Source organism: Hemiscyllium ocellatum, chromosome 31 (assembly GCF_020745735.1).
Source record: "Hemiscyllium ocellatum isolate sHemOce1 chromosome 31, sHemOce1.pat.X.cur, whole genome shotgun sequence".
Lineage (NCBI taxonomy): Eukaryota > Metazoa > Chordata > Chondrichthyes > Orectolobiformes > Hemiscylliidae > Hemiscyllium > Hemiscyllium ocellatum.
The window spans coordinates 17926046-17947265 of NC_083431.1; the positions used below are offsets into that span (position 1 = coordinate 17926046).

At 41.4% G+C, this 21220-nt stretch overlaps 1 protein-coding gene across 1 annotated transcript in view; it reads left to right on the forward strand.

Moving 5' to 3' along the window:
* Nucleotides 1-21220, forward strand: part of LOC132830335 (TNF receptor-associated factor 4-like) — a 93575-nt gene that overhangs the window by 60994 nt on the left and 11361 nt on the right. The window contains exons 2-3 of the mRNA XM_060847951.1: nt 3325-3376; nt 20306-20410. Of these exons, the coding sequence (XP_060703934.1) occupies nt 3325-3376; nt 20306-20410 (157 nt within the window). The remainder of the gene's footprint in view (nt 1-3324; nt 3377-20305; nt 20411-21220) is intronic.

Below are 21220 nucleotides of genomic sequence, written 5' to 3' on the forward strand. Positions count from 1 at the left end.
GCTTGGTTTTTTTTTCTCTTTCTCCCCTCCCCATATCATTTAGTTTCCTCCCCCTCAGTTCCATCCTGACCTAACCTGAGATAGGATTCCATGAGGATTCAGCTCCTGTTCTGTGTGCTGTCCTAACTGCCTATTTTTCACATGTGAAGCTCAGCCTGAAATTTTACAGAATCACTGTAAATCGCCATAAATCACAGAATCAGTTGCACCACTGGAGGAGGCCATTCGTGTCATCGTGCCTCTGAATGAGTAATTCAACCAGTGCCAGTCTCCTGCCTCTTCCCCATAAAGATCCAATTCTCTCTTGGAGGTTTCGATTGACTCTGCTTCCACTACCCTCTCTGGTAGCACCTTAAATTTCTCAACCACTCACTGTGTGAAGAAGCTATTCCTCATGTCATGCTATTGCTTCTTTTGGTAATCACCTTAAATCTGTGCCCTTTTGTTGCCAATGCTCCAGTATTGGGAATAATTTCTCTCTGGTCACTGTGTTCTGAATCCCTCAGGGTTTGGGCACCACTCTCAAAATCTCTTCAAGCCCCATCCTTTCCGGTATATCTGAATCTTTGAAGTTCCTCATCCCTGGAACCAGAACTGGACACAGTACACTGGTTGATGTTGAATTTGTGTACAGCTTAATATAACTTCCTTGCTTTTATTCTGTATGTCTCTATGAATAAATTTGCAGCCAAGCCTGACCCTCCTTGCCTACTATTTGCACATTGGTATCAACTGATATTTACTGAGCAGAGCATAGGGAAAATGAGGAAGGCTCACTCGACCTGAAACATTAACTCTTGATTTCTCTCCACAGATGCCACTAGACCTGTTGACCTTGTCCAGCAATTTGTTTTTGTTTCTGATTTCCAGCAGCCTCTGTTCTTTGTGTTGTTTGGGGGGAAAATGTCTCCTGATAGGTGTTTCCCTCCTTTCTCCCAATTGTACCTGATCAATTCCAGTCTTCAGTTAGTGCCAACAGCGCATGTTAGAGTCTCAATAAGCTACCACCTTTGTGGGTAAGGCAAATAGGCAAATTGCAATTTATTTCTACTTCCAAGCAATATATGTTTGCAGCACAGTTGACAGAGGAGGCTTGTGAAGCTGCTAGAGCATTCAGCTACATGAAAGATTTACTGTTTCTCATCGGCCCAGTTAAACAGAACCGCTGTGTTTTAACAGTTGTTAAAAAGAATTGGCTCTGTGTACAAAACAAATGCTGATCGGTCTGAGGAAATAAAAGTACTGATTCTTTTAATCCTTATTTACTGAGATAGAATAAATAAAACTTAAATTTAAACATGAAAGTGTTTAACTCTGTACCAGCTCTGTTGACATCGCAGGAGTTTGCTGGATAAAGGAATAAGTGTTGTTGGAGAACAGATAATGACTGAGTGTAATCTGTAATTGTTAATGTTTTTAAATGTTGAATTACCAATATTTTACCTACCAGTCTATCTATTTTATTTATTTATGGGTCTTGAATGCCAGCATTTGTTGCCCATCCTATTTACCCTTAAACTGAAAGGCCATGTCTAGATCATTTTAGAGGCTGGTTCAGAGTCAACCACGTTGCTGTGGAGGCAGAATTGTGGTAGGACAGACCATTTAAGATGTTCAGATTTCCTTTCTATTAGGACTTTAAACAATTGATGGTTACCATTACTGACACTACAAAACTAACTTACAATAATTTTTATTTTTTCAAAATAAAAATAATTTAAGCTTCACTAGCTGCCAGTGAGAGAGTTGAACCCATGTCCCCAGAAGGTTTTTCTGGCTGTTTGGATCACTAGTCCGGTAACATTACCATTATATCATTGTCCCCAAAATGAAATAATCAAGTTCAAGTTGTACTCTTAAAAATGCACCAAATGTAGAATTTTGAGGCAGTACCCCAACAGGGAGAAAGTGAGGACTGCAGATGCTGGAGATCGGAGTTTAAAAATGTGTTGCTGCGGTTTTCCAGCAACGCATTTTTAAGCAGTACCCCAACACCTTTGGCTTGCAACTCTGTCCACTTTTTTGCAGGATTGAAACAATTCCTTGTGCGTTCTGAACTTTGCAATTGTTGCACTTCATGGCCTATTATTAATAACAACATCGCGGCTGAAAGTAAAAGAAAACTTGCTGATTCGGGCTTCCAGTGTGCTATTGGAACTTCAGAAAAGTTGGTACCTGCATCTGCAGAGGGTCAGGATGGTTTAGTGTACCCTACTAATTGGTATTATCACCAATAATACCAGCCCCACCAAGTCCTCTTCATCTCACAAAATATGAGGACGTAAGAAATGGAGATCAGAGTTAGCCATTTGGCCCCCCAAGCTGTCCTGATGTTTATAAATTCATGGTCAAAAAAAAATGTGGCGCTGGAAAAGCACAGCTGGTCAGGCCGTATCTGAGGAGTAGGAGAGTCGTTACGGTTCAAACATAAGCATGATGAAGAGCTTATGCTCGAAATGCCAACTTTCCTCCTCGGATGCTGCCTCAGCAGCTGTGCTTTTGCAATACCACATTTTATTACTCTGATATTCAGCTTCTGCAGTCCTCACTTTCTCCTAGTCTATAAATTCATGGCTGATTTGTCTCTCGCCTTGACTACACTTTTGCGTCAGCTGCTCCTCTCCCTTAAACCCTCCAATATTTCAAAAATCTGTCTACCTCCTCTTCCAGCCTCCACAATTCTAGGGTGGAGAATTCCAGACAGCCGCAATTATGAGCTAAGAAATTCCTTTGCATCTCTGTTTTACATGACTGCCCCCATATTCTGCAAATGTTCGTAGGTGAATGGGGCAGTGCTGTGTGGGGAAGAACCTGCCCCATTTACTAGCTATGCCTCTGACTTTTCTGCTGATCATGTTTCAAATCCTGCACAATCCTGGACGTTTTGACAACTCAAGAGGAAAATCTGACTGAGTTTGTTTATGTGGAGTAAGACTGTGTGCCCTGCAGCTCTACCTTTATGTTCTGCCAGACTGTGGGCTTCAGTGTAAAGATAAAACTGAATTTGATTTCTCATTTGGAAAGAATTTCTTGCTAAAGACTGTTTAAGAGATAGGAATTTCCTTTATTTCTACCCCCCCTCCTCCCCCCATAACAGGGTTTAGATTTGAGTGGACTTCAACAAAATGAATGTAATTCATTGGATGAAGTGCTTTAAGGCAGTGTATAAATGCAGTGTTATTATGTTAATGCTGTAGAGCCTGCCTTCATATACCTCATTGGTGTTAATGGTGGTTTGCAAAGAAATGCATGAAGGCACAATACAGCAGTCCTGTTAACTGTTGTACACTGTGTGTTTACAGTTCTTCTCTTTTTGTGTTTCAGTGAGGGCGTGTTTAAGTGTCCTGAAGACCAGCTCCCACTCGACTATGCGAAGGTAAATGACCACTGCAAATGCAAATTACCTTTTCCTCATAGAAACTTCTATTTTCCATTCACCAATTAGAGAGTCTGAATTACTAAGTGTAATTTTGCTGTAATTTATCTGCCTGTTCAGCACAGCTCCTGGTCTGTGAGGGCTCTTGTATTTGTGTTACCTCAGGGGTCCTGCTGCCTTTTGTCATCTTATTCTCCACGGCACTCAGCCACAGCTCTGGTAATTGTTGTAATGAGCATGCCTTCAGGCTGTTCGTCATCTTTACTCTTTATTGTGAGGCTTACAAAAAGCCTTTTCTTTGATGGTTGTCTTCCTGGTTGGCTATTGTGCTTTGTTGAATGAATAAAGCTGTTGCAGTTCTCTCTGCTTTCACCACTCAGTTTTCTGTGGTCCAAGGAACTGCTCTTTCTACATGCTTCTAGGTGGCAGGTTAGGGCTGCTATTTAGAAACACTGCAAAATGTCTCCAGTTCAACCCATGCACAGAAATGTTTCCAATGAGGAATGGTTATTAGAGAGCCAGCAGAGCCAATATTTACTTTCTGCTGCTTTTCTTATCCCTATTGGCACAGGACAATGACAGCCACTATTACACCCTAACCCTGCACAGATTGAGATGGGCTCCTATTAGTTCTGTGGAGTTGCATCACACAGCTGATGTAGTTACCTGACTTTTACAACTTTATAGCTCTTTTTTATATTCCAATTTGGACACTCATTTCCAATTCTTACATTCTGCCTTGGGCATTGTGCTTTGTTTTATTGTGAACAGAGTGGTTGTGACGATAGGAGTTTGAAATAATGTAAATAAAGGGGATGCTCTGATACTATAGCTATGGTCCGAGTTCTTCAATCCTTCTAGAAATCTGTACAAATATAATGAAATAGACTGTATGACAAGTGCATGAGCAGTTTGTTAAAATAGTCGCTTTTTGCTAAATTTTTGACTGCTATAATAAATGAATACCAGGTATTTGACCAGAAATTGAGAGAAGTTAAAGAACATTTTTTTTAAATGTAGTTTTTCCTTAATGAAATGTGACATTTCTAGTAGTTCAAAGTTGTCCTGTCACATTCCATTAACTATAGAGCAACAGCCGCATTTCCTCAAGATTTTATGTATTACCCACGAAATCCATTGTGTTTAAAAATACTTGGAATTAGGTTTTATTGTCACGTGTACTCAAGTACATGGATACAACAGTACATTGAGAAGTTTGCAATGTTTCAAGGTGCCATCTTAGTACAATGTTCCTAAGGAAAAAGTTATAAATAAGAAAAACAGTTGAAAGTTCGGAATTAGAGTCCTCCTTTCACCATAGAGCCATAGGCCTGCAGTCACTCCACACCAGGCTTTCTCCAGAAACCCTCAATCTTCACACATGCACGCACACACACACTGTGGTACTACAGCCAGGTAACAGGGCTTTAAACAACAATGCGTTTGACAACGGCGTTTCGTTTTCATTCTGTATCTTGTGTTTAATCTGTTAAAATCCAACTAAATAGCATCTGACTTTCAGTTAAAGACCCAGGCTCTACAGATTTATCTGACTAGGGAAATGGGCACTTGTCTTGGCTGATTGTAAGGGATTGAAGATGCTGTTTATTCTAAAGTTGCTGTCACCCAGTGTTGTGGTGCCAAAAGGGCCTGCGATTGAAATCACTTCTCATTCATTCTGTTAGTAGATTGAAAAATTAGCACAATGAATGTGGTTATTTGTCAATAGGTGCTTGAATGCACTTTGTGATATTGCTTTCCTTTTTCCATCTGAGCTGGCAATGAAATCCCAACATGGGGCGAGGTGCTGGGAAATGTGGCTATTTTTATTTTGTACTATTTCTATTATTGCAGATGTTATTTCTTCTCCTTTTTGTCCTCCCTTTACCTCTTTAATCTCTAGACATCAGAAGCATTTGTTCTAAGGGGCAATTTTAAAGAAAAGTCTTTTCAGATTGAACATCTGAGGTTTACAGTGTTAAAACGTTTAGCTTCCCCACTCTGCTTTCTAAGCTGTAAGTCTTTGTTTGCGAACTCTAGCCTTAGCTTTTCTGTAGACTTTGAAAAAAGTGAGGAATTAGGATTTTAATGTTTCCTAATGTTTTAACCAGGTGCATCCATGGATTGCATTTCTACTCTATTCAGCTTGCATTTGAGCATTTCAGTGAAAGCAAGAACAACAATGGAACACTGAAACACTTAGCTGAGGCAAGCTTTCTTAAACACAGACTCCCAAGCAAATACAAAATGCCATAACTGCTGAAACCTGTGATTTAGAATAGAATATACTGGAAGCACTCTCTGAAAAGATAAATAATAGAAGTTACTATTATCAATCAGTTTAGACCAGTACTTTAGATCAAATGATCTTTCCATTGTAATCATTGATTGTGTCGTAGAATTTCTTAAAATTATCAGTTAGCGTGAGCTGCCTTAAGACCATAAGATGTAGCAGCAGAAGTAGGCCATTCAACCCATTGAGTCTGCTCCACTATTCAATGCAATCTTGGTTGATCTGATAACCCTCAACTCCACTTTCCTGCATTTTCCCCAGAACACTCGATTTACTTACTGATTAAAAATCTGTCTATCTCAGCCTTTAATATACTTAACAACCCAGCCTTGACAGTCATCTGTGATAAAGAATTCCACACATTCACCACTCTGACAGAAGGAAGCCCTCCATGTCTCTGTCTTAATTTCAGAGAGTTTAAGATTAGAGTTCGCATTTATGTCCTCTGGCCCTAGACTTCCACAAAAGGAGAAAACCTTTCAGCATCAACCCTGTCAAACCCCCTTAGAAAATCTTTTTATGTCTTAGATGGGTCCTTGTTTTGGAGTTGCGTTAAAAAGGGCGTATTCACTTTTTTTTTGCTGTGATTTCAGATGGAAAAGGCTGCATCTGTTTGAGTAAGACACCAGAATATTCCTCATTAGATCTCTGCTGTCTACTGAGGCAGCTGTTACAAACCTGGGGCAGGAGGGTGGTGCTTCAACTGCCCTTGATGGTCTGAGAAAGGAGTAGATAGAGAAACATGAGTTAGTAATTGAGCCCCTTCAGCTGGTTCTGTCATTCAGTCGGGTGAAGTGCTTATGCCCAAAACATTGATTCTCAAACTCCTTGGATGCTGCCTGACCTCCTGTGCTTTTCCACTGCCTCTCTTTTCGATTTTGACGTCCAATATCTGTAGTCCTAATTTTTTCCCATTCACTCGGATGGTCTAATCCTCCTTGACTAAAACAAAACACAGCAATCCCACATTTGGAATTTCTAATTGCCAGCATTTATAGCTTTTTGAGTGAAGAAAGTTCAAAGTTTGTGCGAAGATTTGTAGCTCGGGTGCTTGTTGTAGTGGTTCTGTTCGCCGAGCTGGAAGTTTTGGTTGCAAACTTTTCGTCCCCTGGCTAGGAGACATCATCAGTGCTCTGGAGCCTCCGAGAAGCGCTTCTTTGATGTTTCTTCCGGCATTTATAGTGGTACCACTATAAATGCCGGAAGCAACATCAAAGAAGCGCTTTGCAGGAGGCTCCAGAGCACTGATGATGTCTCCTAGCCAGGGGACGAAAAGTTTGCAACCAAAACTTCCAGCTCGGCGAACAGAACCACTACAGTGAAGAAAGTTCTGTACCTAGGTAATGGACATCTAGGAACCACAGTTGATACTTAATTTCTTTCTAGCCCCAATCTTTTTTTAATATTCATTCTTAGGGTGTGGGCAACACTTGGAAGGCCAGCATTCATTAACTATCAGTAATTGTCCTCCAGTGGCCTCGCACATCAGTCAGAGTACAGGTAAGATTGAGCCCCATTGCTAAGAGTCTGGAGTCACATGCAGGTCAGACCAGTTAGGATTCGCAGATTTCATAGAACATAGAAAAGTGCAGCACAGAATAGGCCCTTTGACCCACAATGTTGTACCAAGGATTATTCCTAATCTAAAATAAAATAACCTAATCTACGCTTGTCTAGCAGTCACTTAAATGTCCCTAATGACTCTGCTTCCACCACCACTGCTGGCAACACATTCCATGCATTCACAACTCTGTGTAAAGAACCTACCTCTGACATCTCCTCTATACCTTCCGCCTAATATCTTAAAACTATGACCCCTTATGCCAGTCAATCCTACCCTGGCTGTTGATTCTATCCATGCCTCTCATTAGCTTGTATACGTCGATCAGGTCACCTCTCTTCCTCCTTCTCTCCAGAGAGAAAAGTCTGAGCTTATTCAACCTCTCTTTATAAGACAAGCCCTCCAGTCCAGGCAGCATCCTGGTAAACCTTCTTTGCACCCTCTCCAAAGCCTCTGTATCTTTCCTATAATAGGGCAACCAGAACTGGACACGAATATTCCAGGTGTAGTCACACCAGGGACAGTCACACCAGGGACTTGTAGAGCTGCAGCAAAACCTTGTGGCTCTTAAATTCGATCCCCTGTTAATGAAACACAAAACACCATGTGCTTTCTTAACAACCCTATTCACTTGAGTGGCAACTTTGAGGGATCTGTGCACTTGACCACCAAGATGTCTCTGTTCCTCCACACTGTCAAGAATCCTGTCTTTAATCTTATATTCAGCATTCAAGTTCGACCTTCCAAAATACATCACTTCGCATTTATCCAGGTTGAACTCCATCTGCCATTTCTCTGCCCAGCTCTGGAGCCTGTCTATGTCGTGTTGCAGCCTGCAATAGCCCTCGATACTATTAACGGCACTTCCAACCTTTGTGTCATCAGCAAATTTACTAATTCACCCTTCAACCTCCTCATCCAAGTCATTTATAAAAAACTACAAAGAGCAGAGCCCTGCAGGACACCATTCACCACTGGCTTCCAGGCAGAATACTTTCCATCTACAACCACTCTCTGCCTTCTGTCAGCCAACCAATCCTGAATCCATTTCTTTCCCTTACGTACAATTGGTGAATAAAGTGGGTTTTCACAACAATCCAAAAGCTTCACGGTCACCAATGCCCAAACTAGTTTTTTTTAATCCAGATTTTTTTATTAAGTTAGTTTTAAATTCCCTAGCTTCAGTGGTGGGATTTGAACTTGTGTCTCTAGGGTACAGCCCAGTTCTCTGGTTTCCTAGTCCAGTGACATTGCCGCCTCCACCCAGTAGTGGTTGTCCAAGAAGTTTCTGTGACAAATCTATTGCTATTTTCTAGTGCCATGCAATCCATCTCTGAGATGAACGTGCAATTCGCCATGAAGCCATTTCCCAAATGTCTTTGTCTACTGCTGTCCAATATTATAGTGTTGACAAATTGGCCATGATGGAGTGCAGAAACTGATCGTAAGGTAATATATCCTAGCTAGCAACTCTGCTGTCCCATATGGAGCCATATAGTTTGCCAGTAAACACTGTCCAAGCTATAAGTACGCATGTGTTTCAAATCGTGAGAGGTTTTTGATAGATAAGCAGGGGAACCTTTCCATTGGTGGGTGTGCCAGTAACTAAAGGATTTTAAGGCAATTGCAAAAGAGCCAATGAAGGGGATGAATTTTTTTATTTGTTCTGAGAGTTAGGATCTGGAATGTATTATTTCAGTTCCTAGCCTGTAACAGCAGTGGTGGATCATCCACTTCTGGCACCAAGAAGGGAGAGCAGTCAGTGACGTTTCCTGCTGCTGATTGTGGGGCCCTCCGAAGTGAGAATGTGGAGATTGGGTGAAGGCAAGGTTCCATCCAGCTTTGCTGCCCCCAATAAGCCAACTTTCTGCTAAGAATTAATGTCTAGCCTGGCAACATAGTGAGAAGTGCAAATTGGGGGTGGTTCCTGAAACACATTATAGCATCCGCTGGTAGCGTGGCTTCAGAAGAGGTGGAAATGGGCAGTATGTTAGAAGTCATGAAGAACTGAATTTACTCACATATCTCACTGAACTTTTAGGTGCATGTAGTGATCTTTGATAACCCTTCATGTGTCACTTCCCTCGTCCGTGTGTGTGTGTGTGTGTGTGTGTGTGTGTGTCCCTGTCCCTGTCCTGATTTAGGATGAATAGGATAGTCTTGGTTTCCTTTGTTTTTACATCAAATGCAACCTGTCCCCACATTTCCGTTCTGGCCCTGAATGCATTTGTTCTTCAGTCACTAGAGACAATAAGGTTTCGGTTGAGGTTCCAGTACATTTCAACAGGAAAAACCACAGTCTGCTCAGTAAATGCTTTCTGGAGGCTTGGCTAAAGAAACTGCTGCAGCAGCAAATCACTACTGAGCCACAAATCGCAAGGAAATGGGACGAAAGCAAAGAATCAGTGTGTGAATGATGCGACTGTCTTTCCACATTGGATCTCTTGTGGAAAAAGCAGATTTTGCTAGTTGTTTCCATCATTGTTTGGCACAAAGTCTGATTTGTGTGAAAATGAAATCTGTCTGCTTATTCCCTTGATAGTGAGGCAAAAACATTTAAATTCTTCTCTTGTTGTTGCTGTGGTGGGGATGAGTGGCTCCATGATGCTGGTGTGCAAGTTAATTGGAAACCCCATGCTGGGTCAAAATAATTGCCAAGGAGAGGGTTTAGATATTAAAAATCATTTCTTCATCTACCTTGGCTTTTCCCAATGGGCCTGTTAGTCAGCTGAGCATCAAGTGTATCATTGATGGAGAGCTGTCCGCAGCTAACAGGCTACCCATCCTCTTTCATCTTTCCCTACACCACGAAACCAGCTCTTCAGATTTTATCTTTGTGAAAGGTGCTTTTTCTTTTTAATGTCAGGATGGCTCAAAGAATATCACAAAGCAATGACATACTTCCTTTTTGTGGATTTGTTATTTTTGTAATGTAGGGAATGGGATGCACAAACAACAACAAAATGGGTACGGGCACGAGTCAGTTATTCCCTCAAACTATTCTGCCAATCACTGAGAACTTAACTGCTCAGGTAACAACCAAACATTGCCCAATATTCCTTTATACTGGTGGTTAACGATAATATATCAATCTCAGACTTAAATTTAAGAACTGATTTTGCGTCAATCGCTGTTTGTGGAAGAGAGTATAAACTTCCACTGTCTCCGTCTAAAGAAATGTTTCCTATTTCACTGCTGAAGGCTTAAAATGTTGTCAAAATGTTTGTTATTCTAGTTTCCCCAATCTCCCAATCTATTCTATTGGTTTACCGTTATAAACAACCAAATCACCCCTTAATCATCTAATTGATTCTAGATTATTTATTGTCTCAATCAAGTTTGATCCTTGGTGCTCATGTAAGTGAACAAGATGTCTCACTTTGTGATCTTTTCTGTTTACTTGAAAGGGCAGGCTGCCCTTGGTCGAATGTCTTACTCAAAGAGCAATTTCTGATTGTGTAGAGTCTGCCCAGAAACTGTGCTGTTAATCCAGTTTTAATGGTATTGTATGAGAGGTGTTGTGTCAAGCCCATTGTCGATATGTCTTTGAGAGATGTGCTCATGATATCATTGCATGTAAACTGAGGATATAAAATTTCCTACTCCATCTTCCCTCCAATCTCTTGCAACATAGGACCATGGTTCCAGCAGAGTACCATGTTGTAAACTAGTGATGTAACATTAGCTCAGATACTTATGTGCCTGATGAATTGAGGTAGGTAATAGGTAGTTGTCATAGAATCACGGAGATATACAGCATGGAAATAGACGCTACGGTCCAACCTGTCCATGCCGATCAGATATCCCAACCCAATCTAGTCCCACCTGCCGGCAGGTAATAAATCCCCAGGACCTGATCAGGTATACCCGTGAACTCTATGGGAAGCTAGAGAAGTGATTGCTGGGCTTCTTGTTGAGATATTTGTATCATCGATAGTCACGGGTGAGGTGCCAGAAGATTGGAGGTTGGCAAATGTGGTGCCACTGTTTAAGAAGGGTGGTAAAGACAAGCCCGGGAACTATAGACCGGTGAGCCTGACCGCAGTAGTGGGCAAGTTGTTGGAGGGAATCCCAAGGGACAGGGTGTACCTGTATTTGGAAAGGCAAGGACAGATTAGGGATAGTCAACATGGCTTTGTGCGTGGGAAATCATGTCTCACAAACTTGATTGAGTTTTTTGAAGAATGATAAGGGCAGAGCAGTAGATGTGATCTATATGGACTTCAGTAAGGTGTTTGACAAGGATTCCCATGGGAGACTGATTAGCAAAGTTAGATCTCAAGGAATAAAGGGAGAACTAGCCATTTGGATACAGAACTGGCTCAAAGGTAGAAGACAGAGGGTGGTGGTGGATGTTGTTTTTCAGACTGGAGGCCTGTGACCAGTGGAGTACCACAAGGATCGGTGCTGGGCCCTCTACTTTTTGCCATTTACAGAAATGATTTGGATGTGAGCATGAGAGGTTCAGTTAGTAAGTTTGCAGATGACACCAAAATTGGAGGTGTAGTGTACAGCGAAGAGGGTTACCTCAGATTATAATAGGATCTTGACCAGATGGGCTAATGGGTTGAGAAGTGGCAGATGGAGTTTAATTCAGATGAATACGAGGTGCTGCATTTTAGGAAAGCAAATCTTAGCACGACTTATACACTTACTGGTAAGGTCCTAGGGAGTGTTGCTGAACAAAGAGACCTTGGAGTGCAGGTTCATAGCTCCTTGAAAGTGGAATCGCAGGTAGATAGGATAGTGAAGGAGGCATTTGGTATGCTTTCCTTTATTGGTCAGAGTATTGAGTACAGGAGTTGGGAGGTCATGTTGCAGCTGTACAGGACATTGGTTAGGCTACTGTTGGAATATTGCATGCAGTTCTGCATGCAGTTCTGGTCTCCTTCCAATGGGAAAGATGTTGTGAAACTTGAAAGGGTTCAGAAAAGATTTACAAAGATGTTGCCAGGGTTGGAAGATTTGAGCTATAGGGAGAGGCTGAGCAGGTTAGGGCTGTTTTCCCTGGAGCGTCGGAGGCTGGGGGGTGACCTTATAGAGGTTGAGGGGCATGGATAGGATAAATAGACAAAGTCTTTCCCCTGGGATTGTGGAGTCCAGAACTAGAGGGCATAGGTTTAGGGTGAGAAGGGAAAGATATAAAAGAGACCTAAGGGGCAACTTTTTCATGCAGAGAGTGGTATGTGTATGGAATGAACTGCCAGAGGATGTGGTGGAGGCTGGTACAATTGCAACATTTAAGAGGCATTTGGCTGAGTATATGAATAGGAAGGGTATGGAGGGACATGTCTGTTTGATTCTTAAATACCACGATATCCATTTCTATTTACTTATTTTCCTGGAGACAACATGAATGTTGCCATATCAAGTAAAACTCCCTGTAGGAAGCATCCTCAACTAAGTGAAAGAATCCAAGCCTTTGCAGTGTGGTTAGCAACTACTTAATTCAGCAGCTGGGTTTTCATGTCTCATTCCAAGGAGACAGCAAGCTCATCAATGCACTATGCTAAATCATTTGAGCTAAAGTAGCTTTGTCATCTGTGAGTCTTTAATGTGCCTTAAGCCTGGAGCTTCCTGACTTGATGACAAATGCTGAGTCAAATTGTTCCCTTAGACAACCAGTGCAAACCAGCAACTCGTTCCTTAGAGAGGCATAAGGTGGCCATTCAGCTCCTCAAGTCTGTTCTACTACCCACTTAGATCAAGACTGATTGATTTACATCTGACTGACTTTCAATCCATATCCCACGCTGCTCCTACCTGATAACCCCCCGTCATTTTCCATTTCTACAGCCATTTATGGGCAAGGAGGATCCATTCCCCTTGAAAAACCACAAGAACATGCTGTTTTCCAGTAGACACTGGGAAAGGTTCTTGATGTTTAGCTGTTCAGCATTGGTAATTCTTTTGTTGCCTCCTCAGCACCAAGTTGCAGCCCCACGAACTCTCTCTGCATTTGTCTGTGAATTGTCTATTGTACAGTCCTCATTTCTACCAGTGAAATGATGGTCTTCATCAGATCCACTTCCCACAAACCTCCAAGAATTCAAATCACTAAACTCAATTATAAAAGTGCATTGTGAGTAGTTGAACTTTGGACAAAACAGTATCTTTCAATAGTGGCCAAGTTAAGAAGCCTAAACAGCTGAGGAACCTACCACAAACACTATAAATAAAACCATTATCGTCCACTTTAGAATTGAACGCAAGCAATATAACTAAACCCTTTTCCACTGCCAACAGTTCCTTTCAGTTTTTTTTTATTTGATTCGGATGGAACTCCTCATTTTGGTCTGACCAGTCCTCCGCTTGACTCTAAATTACAGACAGCTTTATTCAAATGGATGTCAAAGCTCTGTATCTGGTCTGCTGCCCCAGCTTTCCACAGTTACTATTCTGGTCTTTGAGTGAGTGGCATCAGTTTTGATGCTATTCTTGTGTGCTGGAAAGTGAGATGTACGCTTGGGAGTGTGTTGGATCAGTTACCTCATCCCTTCACAGCAGACCAATCAGTGGAGTTCTGGGTCAGTTCCATGTGGCTGCATGGTGTAACATGTTCTTAACTCTTTGTGGTGTTGAAGGCCTCTTGTGGTTAAACTGATGCCTGTGATTGTGAGGCAGGTGGAGGCTTTTGATAGCTTTTCTTTCTCAAACATTGGCATAATTGCCTTTAACTGGGGTGTGTAGGTTAGATGGATTAACCATGGGAAATGCAGGGTGTCAGGGATAGGGTGAGGGGTGGCTGGGATGCTCTTCAGAGGGTTGGTGTGAATTCGATGGGTCAAATTTCCTGCATCCAAATTTTAGGGATTCTTTTGTTCTAACCCACACATTCGGTGACTAAGCATTAAACGGATTTGATGTCGCAAAGATGCTGATGTTTGTTTTCAAAACTCTGCCACTTTCTCTTTTCTGTCCGGCTGCTGTTTTAGTTTAACCTCCCAGTTGGTTTCTGCCAAGTGTATCTGTAGTATAAATACTTGAATGTCAAAGAGTTCAAAGTGTACAATGAAGATGTTGCCTTCAGGTAACATGACAAACTTCAGAGTACAGAAGCTCAGATCTCGCACCAGCTTTGAGCTATTGTAAATGCAGCCGTGTAGTGTAGCTGCCTATATGTAAATAATACTGCCAGAGTAACAACCTTAGTATCCTGCTGAGTAAAACTCTGAGATGACATGGGTATTTTATCTTGCTAACCTTTTGAACCTTGATCTTTGTTGCCAATGATTCTGTTCATTCATAATTATGGGAGCTGTGAAATGTCTGAGACCAGAGAGAATGTGGGGTTCTGTCAGGGCAGCCTTGCATGAAGTTTTGCTTTTAGTCATTTACTGGATGTTTTAGATTAGATTAGATTAGATTACTTACAGTGTGGAAACAGGCCCTTCGGCCCAACAAGTCCACACCGACCCGCCGAAGCGCAACCCACCCATACCCCTACATTTACCCCTTTACCTAACACTACGGGAAATTTAGCATGGCCAATTCACCTGACCCGCACATCTTTGGACTGTGGGAGGAAACCGGAGCACCCGGAGGAAACCCATGCAGACACGGGGAGAACGTGCAAACTCCACACAGTCTGTCGCCTGAGTCGGGAATTGAACCCGGGTCTCAGGCGCTGTGAGGCAGCAGTGCTAACCACTGTGCCACCGTGCCGCCCAAATGTGCACAATTCCTAATTGCTCTTGATAAGATGGTATTGAGCCACCTTTCTGAATACAACTGAATTGCTTATTAGGACGATTAAAAGTCAATTGCATTGCCATTGTAGGTGCTGATGAAGGGTTATGCCTGAAACGTCGACTGTTTTGCTCCTCAGATGCTGCCTAACCTGCTGTACTTTTATCCAACGCTACACTTCATTGACTCTGGAGTTGCATATGGGCCAGACTGGACAAAGACAGCAGATTTCCTTCTTTATTAAATGTTTTTAACAAACGTTTGGATTTCCATGGTCACCACTGTAATTCATTTCCCCAGCTGTCATGAAGAAATTTCAGTTGCAGCCTCCAGATCATTAGCCAGGCCTAGCAGTATAATTACGTAGTGTTGTCCCTCTTATCTTTGAGATAAAATTGATAGAATTTGCACTTGATGCCTCAGTCATTAGCTAGATGTACTGGAATGGTGAGGAGGCTTTTCTTGGGTGTTTGATTTTCCCTCCCCCTTGCTTTGCATTAAACACCCAACCAAGATCAGTGAAAACATTGCTTTGGAACAGGCCCCAACTCCTCAAGCCTTACAAGGCTTCAATTTGACCTGGTTCTCCTTTTGTCTGAATCTCTCACACAATTGGTAATTTAGACCTGCTGTTCTGGCCATGTTACAATAATGTAAGGGATGATGTACTGACTTTACAAGATTACATTGCAAGCAATAACAGTGCACGGCTTTAATTTGCATCAGGTTCAAATTTAAACCTACTTTTACATTGATTCAATTGAAGTCCTGTTTGCTACAAGGACTAAACCTTGGTGATTAAGCAACAGGAACAGAATTTAAATGACGTTGAATATGTTTGTATTCTAAAAGTGCAATGTGAATTTGGGTTTGGGTTATGAGTTCCAAGCATGCTATTATTTGCTGATCTTTCTCTCCTCTTCCCCTATTGATGTATCATTTGTTTGTTTTTGCTATTATAATGGCATTAAGGCAGATCATTTAGCTTGTGAATATCACCCTGAGCTGCTGAATTGGATTGATGTTAAAATATCTGTGATTTCTAGTGTATTAAATAAACAATGGCACTGGTTCATCTTCCAGTGTCAGGCTGAATTATTGCCTAGTTTCTTGAATCTAGCTGTAGACTGTGCTCTTTGTATTTCTTAAACAGTTACGTTTATTTTGTTAAGAGCAATTAATCTGTAATCTTCAGGCTGTCCTATGCATTTTCATCAGCTGTTCAGTGACTATTAAAAAAAAACCCCAACAAGTATCCGTCATATTTCTGACAGCTTTGCCTGCATTTTAATTCAGTGTGTCTCCTTGTATTGGTGGGAATGCCACTTAATTACCTGTATAAGCCAACCAGTCTGTGGATTCACTCAGTTGATGGTTTTAACTGGTGAGGCCACAGAGTGGTAGGTGGAAGCAGTGCCTCAGGCAGTACTGCAACATTTAGACCAGGAGATTGCGGGTTAGATTTCTGACCTATTCTGAATTAGGGTTCAAGATTCCTAGAGTGTGGAAACAGACCCTTCGGCCCAACAAGGCCACACCGACCCTCCGAGCAACCCATCCAGACCCATTCCCCTACATTTACCCCTGACTAATGCAGCTAACACTATGGGCAATTTAGCATGGAAAATTCACCTAACCTGCACATCTTTGGACTGTGGGAGGAAACCCATGCAGACACTGGAAGAATGTGCAAACTCCACACAGACAGTGGTATGTGAATTGGTGATGGGGCAAATAGTCTCCATGAGGCAACTGGCCTCCAGCTGATCTTTCTTTACTCAGTGATTCATGCTGGAACAAGAGGCTTTGTTGGACACTTGGCAAATGTTGGAACAGCTCCGTAGTGATAGCCCACTAGGCAGAAATGCTCTCCTCACACTGGTTGTCTGAACTTTGTACCAAACTTCATAAACAAAGGTATGTTCAACTGTGCTAGAACCCCTGAACAAAAAGCTGGCATCTTTAGGAACCTGTTGCAGTGAGATTCTAAAAGATCAAGCTGGTTTAATGTGTGTGGAGTATGGGGGTAGGGGGATGCAGGAAGTGGGGGGATGCTCATTGTACTCTTGATTTCAACATTTTTGACACTGCAGAATGTGTATCAGTGGTTGACAGTTCCATTAGTAAGTGAGCCAATTTATCATAGACTTTGCCATGCTTGCATACGCTCAAACCTACCAGATACCTGGGGTGGTGTTTGACTGTCCAGGTAATGAGTCTGGTGAAGAAATGAGTTAAGAGAAAGGAAATAAAAGTCACATTTCATATTGAAATTGCAGTCCTCCTTCAACATCATTGCTCACTGCTCCTTCTTAGTCATGGTTGATTGTATCTCAAAATGGCTCATGTACAATAACTCATTCCACTGTGGAGTGACGGTACAGCTTTAATCCAGAGAGAGCTCACTATTACTGCTTTGAACTTCTGACTAGCCTTGAAAGGGAACAAGAACTGTCTCTCAGTAAAACTCTACACAGGGTTGCCAACCCTTCAGAACTGGCCTGGAGTCTCCAGCAATTGAAAATTTAATCTTTCTGTTTGTTATAAAAATATTGGACATGTAAAATGCTATTTAAATTGGTGGTATGGGGTGGCAGTGAGGATGGTATGTTGATTGGTGGGAGGGTGGGACTGGGCAGTGAAGGCAAGAGATCACATGATGAATCCTTTTGGAATGTGTCCAACCAGAACTGAGAGGTTTACATGTGCAAGTTGGGATCAACCGGTCTCCAAACTAGAGCCTTACTTTCTTCCATTTGGGAGCAAAGATGAGGAGAGAAACATTTCAAGCAAAAACACGAAAAAGTTAAAACCTAAGTCAATGCTGTTAAAAGGACAGTTCACAAAAAAGATGTCCACTGTCTGGTAGTGTCAAGATAAATTCCAAATGGCTCAAATTGAATATTGCAAGGCTTGTTCACAGCTCACTCATCATTGATTTTATGTAGTTACTTTTAGAATTGCACATTTGGAGTCATAGTTAAATTGATATTGAGCGAGTCTGACAGACTTTAAGTTCTAAACTGAATTGGTTTACGTTTTGCAGGAAAGGAGGGAGGAGGCCATTTGCCCACTGAGCCATTGTCAGCTCTTCAGAGCTGTCCACTTGGCCACATTCACCTGCCCTTTGCTCACCAGCGTCTAACTTGGCGAAGTACATCCCCTTTCTAGAAAGCTACCTGAGTATGAATGAGATTTTAATGTCCTAACAACCCTCTTGTGTGAACTAAAAGTATCGTTTTGTAAACTCTGCCCCCTTGCTATTTTTATGATCTTAAACTTCTGTATTCCATCTGTCCTACATACCTGAAGGAGAAACTGCAAATCATCTTCTGGCGCAAACTTAAATTAAGTTCAAGTCCTTCTGTACTTAGCATTTTACTTTTCTATTTCTCCATTATCCAGAAAATGACAATAAGCCTTCCTAATTTATGATGGATTTAAACCCCACCTGAACTCTGTTTTATGGTTTTCTGGTGACTTTGCCAGTAAACCCTTATGTCTTTATTTGTTTAAAATTATTCTTTGTTGTCGTCTTGTTGCAAACAGCCTTATTTATTGCACCAGCTTTTAATACCAATCTTGCTTGGAGTTTATTACTCCAAAATAGCAGCTCAAGCACTGCATAATAAAGTTTATTATCATGGTCAAATTATAATGCAGTTTGTTCAAACCATTTGTTGTATAATTGGGGTTGTGGTGATTTTTAATGAGCACTTTTCCAAGTTAATTTATCACATGGGGAGTGCCAAAAGAAATCACAAGTTGCAGGGAATCTTTCATCATTGAGGAATGATGGCAAAAAATGCAGTAGGCATCTCATTGACATAGTTGAGATGTACAGCACTTTGAACCCATTTCAGCCAAGTGATCCTTGGTAGACACTGGGGGATTCCTACATCTATCTTGGAGCACCTCACCAAACAGGAAGTTGGTTTTCATTGGGGTGGAGTATCAGCCACAGAGAACGTGCAGAAGGAGTTCGTAGGGCGGGGGTGTGGGGGCTGTGACTTATGTAGCTAAAAGGCAAGTCCAGCTTTCATGTAACAGATGGCTTGCACATGTACTGCACGTGGCCAGAGGATTTTGAAACCTTGGCACTGCAACAAAACTGCAACTATTTCATATAATTTGTGATCTCAGTGAAACCATCACCCCTTGAAAAGCAGGCAAACAGTAAAATGGCCTTGAAATTTACGTTTCATCTGGGGTGTGGTTGTAACCATCCAGCTCTTAGTAAAATTGTCTGCTACTCAAATCTTTCCTCTTGAAACAATTCATTTTAAAATGTCTGTATAAAGCAAAAAAAAATCATGTGCTATGATTCTATCACGCTGAAAGTGTCTTGTCTTTTAACCTGTTGAAACGCAACCAAAGATATAGCACCATCAAACATTTTAAATATTCACAGGATTACTTCCATGTTTCAACTTAACTTCCATATTTCATACTTTCTTTAAGAAGATTTTAAACATCAGAAAATATTAGACTTTTGTATTCAGCAGCTTTGCTGTATATGGTAACATTCTACAAATAGCACTTGAGGTAATTTCATGTTGTCTAAGGGGTTTATATTCCCAGAATATAGTAGAATAATTAATTTCCAATGATCATTACGGAACCATTAAAATCCAGAATGGGCAGGTGAGGTTTGTTCAGGTCTGCTGTGCACGGCACTGTTTCTGCCAATGCTGCACTCCCTTAGTGCTGCACTTGAAGGGTCCTAACTAGATTATCCTTTCTGTAAGTACTAGGGTGGAAACTTTAGAGCCGCTACTCTTTATATTTGGAAGTAAGAATACTACCAAGTGACCCAAAATAATTAATGCTTTTTATTTTTGTGTCTTGGTGCCGATCTTGAGAGTTGAAATGAGGAAGTGTTTGAAAATGACTGTGTTACTTTCACCGTCGAGAGTGTGGTATTAGAAAAGCGCAGCAGGTCAGGCAGTATCCGAAGGGCAGGAGAATTGATGTTTCAGGCATAAGCCCTTCATCATCAGGAACATCACTTCTCCCGCTCCTCAGATGCTGCTTGACCTCCTGTGCTTTTCCAATACCACCCTCTCGACTCTGATCTCCAACATCTGCAGCTCTCACTTTCTCCTCCCTATGTTGCTTTCACCACCTGACAATAAGTATTTCAGAACAGACAGGCCCAGAGTCAATCTCTAGAGAGTTAGTGCATCTCCGTCTGGAAAGTGATGGACCACCCTGGGCTAATTCTGCCACCAAATAATTTCAAAAAAAAATTTAATAAGTCTTTGCTCAATTATTTGTAATTTTTGAATCTATTTGCTTGTTGTATTTATTATTAATAATCCATTCTTTGAGTCACCAGAAAATTATTTTATTAATTGAGGTAAAGTTTAATGTACTTGCTTTGCAGATCTATCCTGATCCAGAGCTGGAAGCCCAGATCCTGGCTGTGCCTATTCGCTGCATTCACAGTGAGGAGGGCTGCAGATGGACAGGGCAGATTAAACAGCTCCAGGTTAGTCTTTTTGCTGTACTGTGCTATATTGTGGAATGAACACTTAAGGCTAGGCTATCACTCATACATATGATATATTATTGAATTTTAATTGAAGAAAATTTCAATGGGTTGTGTAATTATTTGTCCCTTGGTCTTCCATGGATTTGTTGACAAGGGCAGCACTGTTTGTAACTCACCCCAGTCAGCCTTGAACAACATGGCCATTTTAGAAGGCATTGAAATGTCAACTATATTACTTTGGACCTGGAGTCACAATGTAGTCCAGACCAAGTAAAGACAAGAGATTGCTTTCCGTAAAAGCCATTAACAAACTAATTGCCCTTTTATGGCAATGCTGTGGATCTTAGTTTCATGGCTACCATTACTGGGACTAGCAATCTATTCTGGAATATCATCAATGCTGAACAATTGAATACTTCTCCAATTTGACTAATTGTCAACAATTGTTTGTAGATTTAGCTGCAGAGAGAGTTCCTAGCCTCCATCTCAACAATGCATCTCAAATACTCATGACCTGCATCCCACCTTGCTGTACTGTCTTCTACAATAATGGGCCTTGAATTATCATTTTATTTGGTGCTTGAGCCAAATAACATACCAGTAGGTGCTGGACTGAGACCAACAACTTGTAGTTGTTGCAGATCTGTATTCCATCAGTACTCTGGGAGTAATGTATTCCAATAATAAGCATTGGGTATTGTTTTGGTATTTCAGTAAAATTGTTCTCAGTCCCTGCCAACTAACTATTGGGGAGATTCTTTTCAGGACTCACAATGTCAATTTTCTCCCATCTCCCCTCTGTCTGTG